Below are 14081 nucleotides of genomic sequence, written 5' to 3' on the forward strand. Positions count from 1 at the left end.
TAATGAAATCATGTCGCTGTCTTTGATACTGATGGTCGGTGTCGGTTATGGATTCGTCTCTCTGGAAATGTTCGGTAAACCGATCGAACCTCGGATCACCATCCATGCTGCAACCTCTTGGTATCGTAATATCTAATCAGCTATCGGTTGTCAAATAGTCTTTCAGTTCATCGTTACGTTTTGGCTTCCGTCTCCCTCGTCGCACCATCGTTGTCTGACTCTGCAGCCCCCAGACGGTGAGAACAGCGGGTCAGCCGAGGTTCAAAACCAGTGCTCGGCTGCTTCTCCGCAAACTGCGAGTACTCCGCAATCAGCTCCCTCCATCTCGACCCTCGTATGATCCTGGCAGTTTCACACTCTTGGTCAACTTTATAATCGTCTATTTCCCCTGCTTATTGTGTTCGGATTTATATTTCCTAGTCCACAGCAGATTGCTAGGTTCCCTTCTTTTTCCGTTGATCCACCACATACACAACATGCCCGCCTCCACAAGAATTCCCCCCATCGCTCAGCCCTTTGTGAGCGATCGGGCAAAGAAGGTCCTCGACCTGGTACGTTTGACTGTTCTCCTTTTACCCTGGATACGTCTATGCTAATTACTTCCCTCGGCATTCAGGTTGAAGAATTCGTCGAGAAAGACTGCATCCCCGCCGATGCTGTATTTCAGGCCCAGCTGGGCGAAGGCGAGAAGAGATGGCAGACTACCCCGGCTGTGCTAGAAGAGCTCAAGGCCAAGGCCCGGAAGCTGGGCCTGTGGAACATGTTCCTGCCCAAGAACCACTTTTCCCAGGGTGCTGGGTTCAGTAACCTTGAGTATGGTCTGATGGCTGAGTATCTCGGCAAGAGCAAGCTTGCTTCTGAGGTAGGTGATTCTAGTCGGATAATCGCAAAGAGTGACAATTGGGGTGCTGACGGGTGACTTTTCAGGCGACGAATAACTCTGCTCCTGATACCGGTAACATGGAGGTGCTGGCCAAGTATGGCAATGAGGCGCAGAAGAAGCAGTGGCTTGCCCCACTGCTCGAGGGCAAGATCCGCTCTGCCTTCCTCATGACCGAGCCTGATGTAGCCTCGAGTGATGCCACAAATATTGAACTGAACATCCGGCGCGAAGGCAATGAGTACGTTCTCAACGGATCAGTATGTAGACGTTCACTCGCCTCTACGACACTTGCATACTGACCATTCTGAATAGAAATGGTGGTCGTCCGGCGCTGGTGACCCCCGTTGCGCGATCTACCTGGTAATGGGCAAGTCCGACCCGACCAACCCAGACCCCTACCGCCAGCAGTCTGTCATCCTCGTGCCGGCCGGCCTTCCCGGCATCACCGTGCACCGGATGCTGACCGTATACGGCTACGACGACGCCCCGCACGGCCACGGCCACATCTCCTTCAACAACGTGCGCGTGCCCGTCTCGAACATGGTCCTTGGCGAGGGCCGCGGCTTCGAGATCATCCAGGGCCGCCTGGGCCCCGGCCGCATCCACCACGCGATGCGCACCATCGGCGCCGCCGAAAAGGCTCTCGAGTGGCTCATCGCCCGCGTCAACGATGACCGCAAGAAGACCTTCGGCAAGCCGCTGTCCGCCCACGGCGTCATCCTCGAGTGGATCGCCAAGTCCCGCATCGAGATCGACGCCGCCCGCCTCATCGTCCTCAACGCCGCCATCAAGATCGACCAGGGCGACGCCAAGTCCGCCCTCATGGAGATCGCCCAGGCCAAGGTCCTCGTCCCCCAGACCGCCCTGACCGTCATCGACCGCGCCGTGCAGGCCTACGGCGCCGCCGGTGTCTGCCAGGATACGCCCCTGGCCAACCTGTGGGCCATGATCCGGACGCTGCGCATCGCTGACGGTCCCGATGAGGTCCACTTGCAGCAGCTTGGAAGACGCGAGAACAAGTCGCGCCAGGACGCCATTGTCGCCAAGCTGAAGTACCAGAAGGAGGAGGCGGAGCGATTGCTGTTGGCTAGTGGATTCCAGAAGCCCAAGAGTCATCTGTGAGGACCTGGCGGGCTTGAATATAAAATAATCGGACAAAATAGTATGCATGGACAATAAGGATGTCTCCCTTTATATACCAAATATCAGTACTACAACTACAAAGGTGCACCATCGTTGCGAACGGGAATAAGTGAATAGAATCTAACTCCGGTATCTAAAGTCAAATCGTGTTACTACTTTTCGCTAGATGATGCAATTCATCTAAGGTATAAAATCATTCATCCCATGGTATCCCCCCGCCTACCCACCAGAGACATGAGACAGAAACCGAACAATCACAGCAAATGCATTACTCGCCAGCGAGTTGTCATAGCCTCTTCAGTAGTCGTCATCTTCCGCTTTCGTGCGCTTCGCCTTGGCCCTCTTCTTGTTGGCCTTGAAGTGCTTCTTCGAGTTGCCGCGCACCTCCGACACGTCTACTCCTCGTTCCAGCGCAACCATCAGTCTCTCCTTGCGGCCGGTCAGCTGTTTGCGGATTTGCTGACCTTGCTCGGTGTATTGGGCGTTGAAGGGCAGGGTGAGCCGTCCGGCTGAGCCCTTCGCGCCGGGGCCGAAGAAACCCGTGTCGAGATTCCGCGACCGCGACCCCTCGACAGCCTTGCCTTGTTTGGAGGATGAGCCCAGTGACAAAAGCTCTGCATCGTCGTCGAATTCCTCGCCGCCTGCGTTGGCCTGCGCGGTTCTTGCGAGCATTGCCTGTCGGCGAGCCGGGAGGTGGGCGGTGTCATACAGCTCGCGGTTGTACTCGAGCGGGTCGATGGGCTCTTCACCGTCTGGGACGGGGGGAGGGTGGCAGAAGAGGAGTTTGCCATTGACGTAGTCCTTCAGTACGTAGCGGGCCGCGCGCGACTCGTCAGGCTGACCTTGGCCGGTAGTAGCGAAACCACGAGCTTTGGCGTAAGCTCGCAGAAGATCGTGGGCGTTGGGGATGCCCGTGCCGCCTTCTTCCAGCGGCCGAGTGTGGATTTTCACGCCGTAGACATCCTCCAGGAAGTGCTTGGGGATACGGTGTGCGACCAGGCCAGCTGGACCAGTGAACTCGCGCTGCTGGTCGATGGGAAGGACACCGTTCACCACCAGTTCTGCCTTGGTTGTTGCAAAGTTGGGGAAGACCAAACCGGGGCAGTCGCAGAGCATGATCTCCGGTGACAGGTAGAGTGTCTGGAAGTGCTTCGTCTTTCCAGGTGTAGCGGAGACAGATACCTTCTTTGCTCCGAGGAGGGCGTTGATGGTACTGGACTTGCCGACGTTGGGGTAACCAACCAGACCGATTGTTGTCTTCTGCTTGCGCTGTCCCTCGCCATTGTCACTATCCGGAAGTGTGTCCGGAGTGTTGGACAGGAAAAGGTCTTCCAGCTCGTCCACATCGAGAATATTCGTCCTCCGAGATAGCTTGAGTCCTCCATCGTGCTCAGTTTGACCATCTCCTTCAACCGATGCATCCTTGGCATCTTGTTGATCATTGATGTTCATCGAGCTTGTCGCATTGGTGAGCTCCTCAGCGTCCTCTTCCTCACTCTCACTGCCTGATTCTTCTTCCAGAAGCCGGGCCTCGTTCCGCTCCTTGGCGAGATGAGCCGAGAAAAATCGAAAGTTGATATTGTTGCGCTCAAAATAATCAGCCCACATCTCTCGTTGTTTCTCAGTGAGCATATCCGCCTTGTTGACAAGCAAAAGGTTCTGCTTCTTGGGGTCGATCTCCTTCACATAGTTTTCGAGATCCTCCGAACGAAACATCAATGGATTCCGAGCATCGACAATCTGTACAACCACGTCCGAACGTTCAATGACACGCCACAGCTGGCGCCAGACCTCCAAGTTCCGCTCAAAGGGTGTCATCAGAAGATCGTTGTTCTCCTGAAGCTGCGCCAGTCCTCTTCGCCACTCCAGGAAACTTTCCCTTTCCATCGTCTCCAGCTGATCCCTGGTCGTCGTAGCATCCCATTTCGGTCTTCTCGGCACGGTCAACTTCCCCTTATTCTCTTGATGCTTCTTCCTAGCCGACTTCTCCTCTGACGCGGAAAGAAGGTAAGGGTTCTTTTGATCCGAGTGAATGATCTTGATATTGCTCATCTTCTCCGCAGTAAAGTCGGTGCCCGCCAGCTCGGCAGTGCTGAGAAATTCATCGAGGGCGGCCTGCTCCGTGATACTGCGCATCTTCATCCACGATGCTTCTTTGGCAGCATTGGTAATATAAGTACTGCCATCCTGCGCGGTACGAGTAATAGCAGAATTATGCGATACTTTCTTCTGGTTTGATGCTTTGCCCTTGCCGAACCGATCCTTCATGAGGGTGTTTCCCAACCCGACGGAATTTTTGGATTTTGCGAGAACCATGGTGGCGATGTGTGCAGCTCAATCCGCTGACTTCCACCACTATTGAAATAAAATTCTTTCCCTTGTAGGAATAGAGAGAGGTAGTATCCAGAGGGAACGAAAGGAAGTGTTAATGCTCGGAGGCAAACAAAAAGAGACTGAAAGTGGTATTATTAATGATGGTTGAAGATTTCCAGAGAGAAAAGAAAAGCCCCGCGCGGATAAGATAAGGTGCTGAGTCATCCAGCATCGAGGACTGTTGGGACAAACAAGAACAATTGCTGCGAAAAAGGGAAATTCAGGACTAGAATGTCTCTTGCTCAACCTAATACCCTCTCACACTTCCCAAGTAACCTCTGACTCCGCAGACTTGAAAGCGTAGTTGGTGACAGCGATGTTTCTGCCCAAGGCATGAACCTGCTGATAAGAGAACACGTGACTCGATAACATCCCACTATCGCGAAATTTTGATTTTTGATCTCCGAGAGACTTGGAAAGAGAGAGAACAGAGCAGATTAGACGGTCAAGATTTTACGGCTTCGATAATAATCAGACCTACAAGATGCCTCCTCGCAAACAGTGGATGTACGTTGACGGATCCATTCCATGATGCTGGCCGGCTACGAGACTAATTCTAGCGCACAGTGATAAGAAAAATGCCACCACATACCAGCTCTTTCACCGGTCTCAGAATGATCCTCTGATACACGACCCCGACGCCGACGATCGTGTCCTGCATCCTGTATCTGGGCCGTCGCTTCCAATCTCAGAAGGCAAGAAGCGCAGCAAAAATCTTTCAGATCTGAGCAGCGAATTCGGATCAGACTCCGTTCGGCACAATGAGGGTGAAGCTGCGAACTATGGCATCTACTTTGATGACACAAAATATGACTACATGCAGCATCTGCGAGAGCTGGGGACAGGTGGCGGCGAGTCGTACTTTGTGGAGGCTACGAGCAAGGGAAAAAGTAAGGCTAAGGGGATGAAGCTGGAAGATGCTCTGAAGCAACAGATGTCTCTGGATGATACGAGGAGCGAGTTTGGCGCGGGCAGTGTCTACGGATCTGAATACACCTCGGACCTGCGCTCAACCACTTCATCATACTCTCGCAAACCGACATACCAGGACCAACAAAATGTCCCCGATGCGATTGCAGGTTTCCAGCCTGACATGGATCCCCGTCTTCGTGAAGTGCTCGAGGCGCTTGAGGACGAAGAATATGTCGATCCGGATGATGAGGAGGATGTCTTTGGCAAGTTGACCAACCATGCGGAGGAGCTGGATCCAGGCGAGTGGGAGGACACACTGTTTGACGAAGAAGACGAAGACGACGGCTGGGAGTCTGATGCAACAGAAAAAGCACCCGTGCAGATGAACACTACCGAGGCTAAAGCGGACCACGGCGGTGTTCCTCTCCCTCCAAAATCAGAGGATCAGGAGCCTGGAGAACTGCCAAGCCACGACGCACCCGCTCCAGACATGGACCCCGAGGACCAGGGATGGATGCGCGAGTTCGCCAAGTTCAAGAAGGAAGCCAAAGTGAAAGCCGCGCCAGTAGCGCCGCCAAGTGTCGTCCCTTCAGAGCAGCGCAGCACTCTCGCTTCCACCATCTTCACCGTCGGAGGCACGCCGATTCGCAGAAAGAAGCGCAAGGGTGCACTCACCAACCCCTCCGCGTATTCCATGACGTCGTCTGCTCTCGCCCGTACAGAAGGCCACCGGCTTCTTGACGACCGATTCGACAGGATAGAGGCGCTCTATGCCCTCGACGAGGAAGGCGAGGAGTACGACGATAACATGTCCATGGTCAGTGGTATGACTGGCATGACTGGTATGACCGGCATGACCGGCATCTCCACCGCTTCATCGCAAGCGCCCAGCCTCATTGATGCCAACGGGCGCGAGGTAGCCCCGCGACACAACTTCAATGAGGTTATGGACGACTTCCTTGCCGGGTGGGATGATAAGACGAGCGCCCAGGCGAAGCGCAAGGGCGCCAAGGCTAAGAGAGGCAAGAACGGCAACGAGGCCATTGGAATCAAGATGTTGGAGGAGATCCGACAGGGTCTCGGGCCCGCTAGAGTGCCAGGAAAGGTTTCTGGCCGGGCATAATTTTCCTTCAACGAACTGCGACGATGCATCTTCATTTTCTCCAGCTAAAAGCTTTGGCATTGGGCGTTTCGGGTTCATTTTTAGACCATATCCACATGTTATTTCATGAATGAAGTGTAATGCGTTTTCTCTGCATCTAATATATGTCCATATTAGAGGCAGTAGTTGAAAGTTCACCGCAACCAAGGGTTATGATTTTCTGTACAGGTCTGCCAATTGGAGGTTCTTTCTTCTACTCTACCTAAATATACAAGTGGCTATATAATACATGGGTATATGGATTCATGCATTCCAAGATACACATCACAACTCTGCTCAGGCGCAGAATGATCCTCTCCAGGAGGACGCAAATCATAGAGCACCCCCAACCTTTTCAACGATCCACATCGCCAATCGCACCTTCCAAGAGACTCTTCTTTCGGTCCGCCGTAGATCCTCGCGCGAGATGGCTTGCGAATCTTTCTGCAACCAATCGGTCTCAGCCCCCAATTTCCGTTTCAGTTCATGGTCATTGGTCACGACCAGGGCACCGACTTCCAAGTCCAGGCTGTAGCTGCGCTTTGTGTAGTTGCTGCTTCCGACAAATGTCATGCTCGGGTGTTCTTCCTTTGGCAGGGTTATCCACAACCCCTTGGCGTGATAAGTCCAACCCCCTGGTTCCCCAACGGTCCCACGTCGCCATTCTTTGAGCTGGATGGAGTTTGTGCGCTGCGCCTCTGCAACTCTGTCCAAAAACTTGGCTGAAAGATGTGTATAGGCGGCAGGGAGCATGCCAGAAACTCCTGGAGAGCCATAGAATCCATTGGCCCATGGGGAAGCGGTAAGCACGGTACCTCGGGTGGTCGAGGCGGTGTGAGACGTCGATGTGCTTGCTATGAGGAGAGAGGAAAGGACGGGATGTATGTTGAAGTAGCCAGCGGTGAAAAGCCAGCGGGCACCGGAGAAGACAGGAGAAGTAGAAAGAAGGCGTAAAATAGCTGTAACCGCGGGGAACTCAGTAGAAGAATCAGGCTTCAATAGCGGAGTGAACTGAGCCACAGGGTATACGAGTGTTTGACTCGACGAACTCCATTCAGCCGCAGGCTTGGTTTTAGAGGGAGGCTGGATGAGGGGGTGCAAAACAGTTGTTGAATAGGAAATGAATTCTTCTGGGTCATCCAAGGGACAAGGGGCGCCGTTGGATGTCGGCCAATCCAGGAGGTATCCTGAAGCATTATGTGGATCCGGTAGAACTTGAAAGCTGAGGCTGCACACGGCGTCATGTAAGCCCGCATAATAATCGGCCAGCTCTTTGTCCTGGAAGACATGGTACCTATCCAAACGATTGGTGAAATAATCTTCTGAGAGGTTCGCTCTGTAGAATTCACCGTCAGCTCATCGTTATGCATCTGTGTCTCATATTCTCGTACCCGGAAAGAATAATCTCATCATCAAAGCCATACAGCTTCATGTGCTGAAGGCCCCAGCCCTCGTTGATCCTCCGAGGAATCCATCTCTTTCTCAGTCCCGTCAGATTTGGGGTGTGGAACATCCGAATATCAACCCTATCCGGTCCATGTTCAACAACCAGAGATGCCAGGAGAGAAGCACAAGAAGCGTTTGGAGTCTCGCGAGTCCCTCGTAAGGCATCGGTGAGGATGGATACTTTGAGCTCGGGATTATCGCGAAGCGCCTGGTTTATGGTTTCGATAAGCTCATGTTCCGCTTTGCCTATGTATAAAGTAGAGAGATAGATGCGCTTTTTGGCATTCCGTATCTTATCCTGTATTCCAAGCAGTTAACAAAAGGCAGTGGTCTTCATTGATTGCCCCATTCCTGCTTACCTTGAGAGTGGCATAGAAACTTGCAGGGGAATCTAGAATAGTAACTTTGGAAGCTGGAACTTCAAACCGAGGCGCCACTCGATCCAATTCAACAGTGATTGTACCCAAAGGAGAGGCTGATGAGGGCGCAACCGTGCTGGCGTTGGTTGTATAGGCGGAGAATTTGCGGTCATAAAGCCTTCTCCGAACAATCGGCCTGCGCCCGGCGCAGCGCAGAGCATTGCCTCCGATACGTTGAAACATCTTACCCAGATCTTCCTGTCTACCCGACCGACAAGAGGCTGCAAGATCAATACCACGACTCCATTGAGACCGGCTTGTTCACAAAGATGGAATCGTGATTAGACACATCTTCGGCACTTCGATGCTAGAGAGCAAACAGTGCAAACAGACTCGACACTAGACCGCATCGGGAGATCCTTTCACCTCCGTCGTGACGGGCTGCCCGCTTCCCTATCTCGAACCTCAGCTTTGCAGACTGCCGACCAGCTCAATCGCTGTATATCACTCAAGATGTCGACCATACTTCGTACATTGCGGAATCTGAGGAGGATTGGACTCAAGGTTGGTCTTTGGATCAGATTCGGAGCCTCGGAACCTCTATGCTAATCTCTTTAACCCTGTACAGGAATATGGACACCAGATGCAGGTACGGTATCCGAGCACGCGATGGAGGGAGTCCCTGATCGGACGAGGTGTTTTGTTCGGATGATAACTTACTCTCTTGCCTCTTCGGCTGCACTTCATGACAGTACATCGGTATGCCTTACCCGCAGTTATCGGCCGCGAGAAGTGACTAACGCAACCACGATTTATAGGTGATACCAAAGCCGGCACATTGATCGCTACCGACCGCTACGGCAATAAGTACTACGAAAACATGGAGGAGGAGCTCCCTCGTGAGTGATGCGAGCAAGTTATCAATGGATTGCTGTTAAATAATCTTGACAGTCCGGACAAGATGGGTCGATTACAAGGAGAAGGAATATGACCCCTCGCAGATCGAGCCTGGCTGGTGAGAATATCCCAAATCGTCACGATGCAATTGGTCCGAAATGAGACTGCTAAATCAATGTGTTGTTTAGGCACGCCTGGCTGTCTTACATGGTGGATGCGCCTCCCACCCACGACAAGATCTTGCAGACTGGCCTCCGCGCTTGGGAATTGCCTGAGCACAGGCCTAACCTGACTCTCAGCCGTGGCGCCTACAAGACCTACTCGACGTTAGTATCCCCCTTTATTGGAGTTTCCCTCCTCTTAGGACCTGAATTATCCGCAATGAGGCCCTCCTTCATGCGCAACTACTAACTCCATTTTCCGATAAAGTGTGAAGCCCAAGTACTCCGCTTGGACCCCAGTTGCCGCTCCTCGATAGATGGAATTTGACGAGATAGATAGAAGTGGAGGTCCGGCATGGCTGGCGCAAGCTTCGTTTGGTTTCATTGACCCTCTAGCCATTAGCTCTGTGGTTGGGGATGTGTAAATAAAGATGTTCTATCGTTCGATTTTATCAAAATGATTCAAAGTTAACTTCCTGCTTCTCGCCTGGCACTCAGACGCTATATGTCCATACTTATCAACAATAGGATATCATGAAGGTATTTTGGTAGCCAAGAAATATCACAACAAATGGTTCTCGGACATATCAGACAAGAGGTATCCTGATATTAAAGGACATAAAGGCCGGAGCCTATATTTGACCAATGTCGGATTGGTCGTCGATCTTCAAGCTCAACACACCACCACAAAACCTCCTTCAACTTTTCGATATCCCCGCTTGCCTCATGAGCGCGGGAGAGCGCATACCAAGCTTCAGAGTTATCCCAGGCGGTGCCACGCTTTGTCAATGCTGACAAGAGGGTGTAGGCTCGGTCCCGAGCAGCGATACGGTTGAGCAGTTTAGGTCCATCCTCAACCTCAGTTGCAGGAGACTGTCCTTTTGATGGCATTGGCCGATCCTCTAAATTGTAAGAATTCTGATTTCGAATCTTGTTCAAGGTAGCACCGGACTTCTGAGCGGTAGCCGGTAGGTATAGCGTAGACATCTCCGCATGAAGATCATCAGTATCTGGTCGGTTCACAGGCATCTTCCTCTCCCAGATGTCGAGGAGTAGATTGGCCAGGCAGACCGTCGCTTTGGGATGGTCCGGATCACGCACCAACGCTTCCTCGAAGAGCTCCATTGCATCATGAGGGCGGGATTGAGCTTGTGCCAAGAGCCCCTGTTCGGTGTGCAGGTCGGCCCAGAGCTCGTCAGAGCTTTTTGCTGCAGCCCAACCACGGCTTCTAAATGCCCTGGCAGAGGATTCCTGGGCAGCAACAAGAGCTTCCACTCGGTCGACATGTTTGGCGGCCTCTTCGCACGCCTCTTGCGCATCTTCAAATAGCGAAGCGCGTCGATAGAGGCCTGCGATTAGGAGCCAAACCTTGATCAGGACTGAAAGAGCGTGTTTTTGCGATTGGACAGCGGGGAATTTGGTAATTGCTTTTGTCGGAGAGTCAAATCTATATGGTAATCGAATGTCTTGCTCAGGTGGTTGTTTGGGATGACCCGTCGGAGGAGGCGCTTGTTTGCGATCCATGTTATGAGCGGCGGGTCGCAGAGGCTGCTTCGCGCTCTGTGGTTGGTTTGCGGTGCTTGATACCGCAAGACCGACAGCATCTTGAGCGAGGCCTTCTCCGCTACCTGGTTGCTGCGGCGTCGCAGTCCCGTTGGTAGCTGTGCTGACTCCGTTGGTCGGATCTTCAGTGCCATTTATATGAGTCATCGAGCTTTGACCTTCACCCTTTCTAAGAGTACCGCTGCGCTTCCGCAATTTCTGCCGCGTCGAATCTGATCTGCCCACCGGTTGTGGATTCTCAGCATTCCCATTCTGCTCGTGAGTAACTTGGATTGCGGGCGCAAGATCGGTGCTGGGCACTTGCTCGTTGTGAACTGAAGAGCTGGTGCCGATAGGCTGCGTTTCACCGGTATATTCGGCTTTACGTTCGGAAGCGCGTGACGCTTTATGTCTGCCAAATATGCTGCCTCGTAGACTCTTGACTGTACCAGCGGCGCTTTTCGGTGGAACGAGATGCTCTGTTTGACGGTCCTTCTGTTCATCAGCCTGAAGCTCCAGTTTGTTGAATAGCGTTGCAAAAAGGCTGAGTAGTTGATCGCTGTGGTTAACAGCAGCCTCGGGGCCCTCCTGCAGCTCAATGAACGCTAATTGAGTCATGCGTGTCTCGATGATGCGCTCCTTTTCTCGGCCCCGCAGCTGATTGATCAAAGCGTGCCCTATGTCGGTCGTCGTTGAGGCGTCTCCACTGTCTTGTCCTTGCTTTTGTGACCCTCTGCTCCCGTTGACCAACGATATGACGGCGCTGGGAAACTGTTCGAATGCAGCTTCACAAGAGCGCTCAGCGATATCGTAGTCTTGTTTTGCACTTAGCAAGAGCGCCAGTAAATGCCAGAGCGCCACCAGGTCTCGTTCTCTGGACAGATCGGACTGTGGACCGTGCGCTTGCGTATAGGACAGAGCCGATTTGACATAACCAAAGGCACCATCCAGGTCCCGGCTTTCCGCAAGCAAGAGGGCGAGAGTATACAAAGATGAGTAATTGAACTCATCACCGAGCTCTGGAGCAATGCTTCTCTCTAGATTCTCGATGGCCTCCGCACGGATATCATCCCGCTCTTCGTTTCTGGGCGTCCAGCTTGCCCAGTTGGCAAGCCCCGTCCCGATTGCTCTGTAAGCGGTGGCGATGACACGAGGAGACACCACCTGAGCATCAGCCGAGTCTTGCCGGATGACGAGCTTTGCCTCCTCCCCGTCGTCTTCAATTTCCAGCACGTGCTTAGCGACGAACTTTTTCAAAATTGCAACCAAATCGTTCGCTTTTTCAGCCTCCTTATCTGATCCAAAGCAGACAAGCATAGTTACTCCTTCGGCAAGCGTCTGGAGCAAATTCTCGTCGCTTTCTAATTCACCATATTCTGCTGCTTTCTCTGCCCTTGCTTTGGCCCCGAGGACTATCTCAATGTAAGAATTGAGTGCTTTGAGGGCGAGATCGAAATCTGCCAGAGCTGAATGAACATGGAATAGGCGACGTAGAATCAAGTAAGAGTGGTAGGTCTTTGTAGCGGCGCGATAAAGAATCTAAGGTACTGTTGGTCAATATGCCCCAGGCTGCATCAGTTTAGCCGGGTAAAGCACGTACATCAAGAACATTGCGGCCAACAGCGTTCTGGCCGCCTTCTCCCAGGTCTTCGTCGGTCCAATTCGGTCCACATAGTTCTTGCCAATTCCGGATCACTTGCTCGACCCAATTCTCTATTTGCTCATTTCGACTGTTGGCCATGGGGAACTTCTCTTCACGCAAAAGGTTGGTCTCATAGATCGCCTCCACACGCCGAATCTCGCTGGCGAGTTGAGGACGCTCAGGACCGCTCGTCGGGGAGACGTACAACAACCCATCCTGAAGAATGGCGGTCAAGAGGTCGTAGTACGATTTCCAGGTTGCTGATTTCGCGGCTGGTTCACTCGGTCCCTCAGGATTTACAGATCCCGAAGAGGAATGCTGTTTGACGTAGGGATGGGCAGACCACAGCCTACATAGTTTCAAAGCTGTCTTGATGAGCTCGGAATCCCCAGACGGTGCCCTTTTGACCGCCTCTTCGCTGGCAATCGATGCAGCCTTTCCTAGCAATTTCTCCGACCAATGTAAGAATTGCGAGCATTTCGAGGAGAGGGACGTGCTATGGCTACCCAGCCATGGTGTAAGGGTTTCGAGGATCTTCAGCGCATCATGGGGTTCAGAGACCATTGCCTGGGCAGTTCCTATACGTATGTCAGACCAACAAGATAAGCGCACAAAGTACCATCTGGCCCACCTTTCATATAACAGCCCTTGATCAGGCAGACCTCCGTCCATGGGGAGACATCCTCCCCCAATTTGTCTGCTACCTCTCCGAAGTCCCTCGGCAGATGAGCAGCTGCCAGTCCCGGTTCACTGAGTGACCAATGAAGCCAACCGAGGCAGACTTGGGCTTGGAAGAGCTCTTCCGGAGAGCCATCTTCGTTTTCAATTGTAGATAGCAGTGGGGGTATTAATTCGGGCAAGGAGGACGAGGAGCTAGAGGATGATTGCGCAGTCGACGGCCTTTTCTGGTTATATTGGGCAATCTGAGATTCTGCTGTAGCGACCTGCAGAAAACCTATCATAAGAAAGATTGACAATTAGCCTCTGGGGCGTCCAGCAAGCAAGGAAAGCAAGGGAGGCCAGTAATACATGTCTTTTGAGGCGCATGTTTGGTCACCTTCCGAATAAGCTCGGGGACTTCATCCCATTTGTTCTGGCATCGCGCACTGTCCAAGGCTACAATGTAGCGATGACCCTTCTCAGAGACCTGACCCTACATTGAGTGTCAATGAAGTGATATTCAGGTACGGTAGGCTGTTCAAATATGGAGGGGAACACGTCGCCTGGCAATCGTAAGTTGGAAGGCCGCACTCACCGTCATAATGGAGGTACACTTGAAGATGGAGAAGAGCTGCAACGACTAGGGAGGGCAGTAAGAATATCATCCATTATCCATGCCCAACCCCGAGGCTACTCTGCAATAGAATCACAGGATAAGAAATGAGAATGTTCCCCCAACAGTCCAACCAAGCCGATGGAGATAAACATCATCGGCCAGGGGAGACCCGCACCGGCGTAACTTACAAGCGTATGGTACCGTCACGTACCGAGGCTTCATGTGGCCCAAGCTTTTTTTTTTCTGCTGCCACAAAATTTGTATTTCCATTTTTGATAAGAGTAACCTCTCGGAGGACGACATTGA

The 14081-nt window shown here is 52.5% G+C and overlaps 6 protein-coding genes across 6 annotated transcripts; 3 read left to right on the forward strand and 3 right to left on the reverse strand.

The window, feature by feature from the left end:
- Positions 1 to 476: 476 nt before the first annotated feature.
- Positions 477 to 2005, forward strand: ALT_6439 (acyl-CoA dehydrogenase family member 11; the record flags this gene model as incomplete). The annotated part of the gene is made up of 4 exons (XM_033563497.2): positions 477 to 551; positions 617 to 862; positions 928 to 1140; positions 1196 to 2005. The coding sequence occupies 4 exons, from the start codon at positions 477 to 479 to the stop codon at positions 2003 to 2005; spliced, it is 1344 nt and encodes a 447-aa protein (XP_033419388.1).
- Positions 2006 to 2323: 318 nt separating this feature from the next.
- ALT_6440 (ribosome biogenesis GTPase LSG1) lies at positions 2324 to 4342 on the reverse strand (the record flags this gene model as incomplete). The annotated part of the gene is made up of 1 exon (XM_033563498.2): positions 2324 to 4342. One exon carries the CDS (start codon positions 4340 to 4342, stop codon positions 2324 to 2326), a length of 2019 nt encoding a protein of 672 aa, XP_033419389.2.
- Positions 4343 to 4883: 541 nt separating this feature from the next.
- Positions 4884 to 6434, forward strand: ALT_6441 (ribosome biogenesis protein LTV1; the record flags this gene model as incomplete). The annotated part of the gene is made up of 2 exons (XM_033563499.2): positions 4884 to 4906; positions 4967 to 6434. 2 exons carry the CDS (start codon positions 4884 to 4886, stop codon positions 6432 to 6434), a joined length of 1491 nt encoding a protein of 496 aa, XP_033419390.1.
- Positions 6435 to 6785: 351 nt separating this feature from the next.
- On the reverse strand, positions 6786 to 8500 carry ALT_6442 (CDP-diacylglycerol--glycerol-3-phosphate 3-phosphatidyltransferase; the record flags this gene model as incomplete). The annotated part of the gene is made up of 3 exons (XM_033563500.1): positions 6786 to 7788; positions 7844 to 8196; positions 8258 to 8500. 3 exons carry the CDS (start codon positions 8498 to 8500, stop codon positions 6786 to 6788), a joined length of 1599 nt encoding a protein of 532 aa, XP_033419391.1.
- A 270-nt stretch (positions 8501 to 8770) lies between these two features.
- ALT_6443 (complex I NDUFA12 subunit family protein) lies at positions 8771 to 9565 on the forward strand (the record flags this gene model as incomplete). The annotated part of the gene is made up of 5 exons (XM_089600073.1): positions 8771 to 8821; positions 8886 to 8952; positions 9076 to 9156; positions 9209 to 9272; positions 9343 to 9565. The coding sequence occupies 5 exons, from the start codon at positions 8771 to 8773 to the stop codon at positions 9563 to 9565; spliced, it is 486 nt and encodes a 161-aa protein (XP_089455535.1).
- A 359-nt stretch (positions 9566 to 9924) lies between these two features.
- ALT_6444 (uncharacterized protein) lies at positions 9925 to 13760 on the reverse strand (the record flags this gene model as incomplete). Its single annotated transcript, XM_033563502.2, has 5 exons — positions 9925 to 12396; positions 12458 to 13077; positions 13131 to 13454; positions 13529 to 13652; positions 13755 to 13760. The coding sequence occupies 5 exons, from the start codon at positions 13758 to 13760 to the stop codon at positions 9925 to 9927; spliced, it is 3546 nt and encodes a 1181-aa protein (XP_033419393.1).
- Between the last annotated feature and the right edge of the window lie 321 nt (positions 13761 to 14081).

Source organism: Aspergillus lentulus (genome assembly GCF_001445615.1).
Source record: "Aspergillus lentulus DNA, contig: Alt12, strain: IFM 54703, whole genome shotgun sequence".
NCBI classification, from domain to species: Eukaryota; Fungi; Ascomycota; class Eurotiomycetes; order Eurotiales; family Aspergillaceae; genus Aspergillus; species Aspergillus lentulus.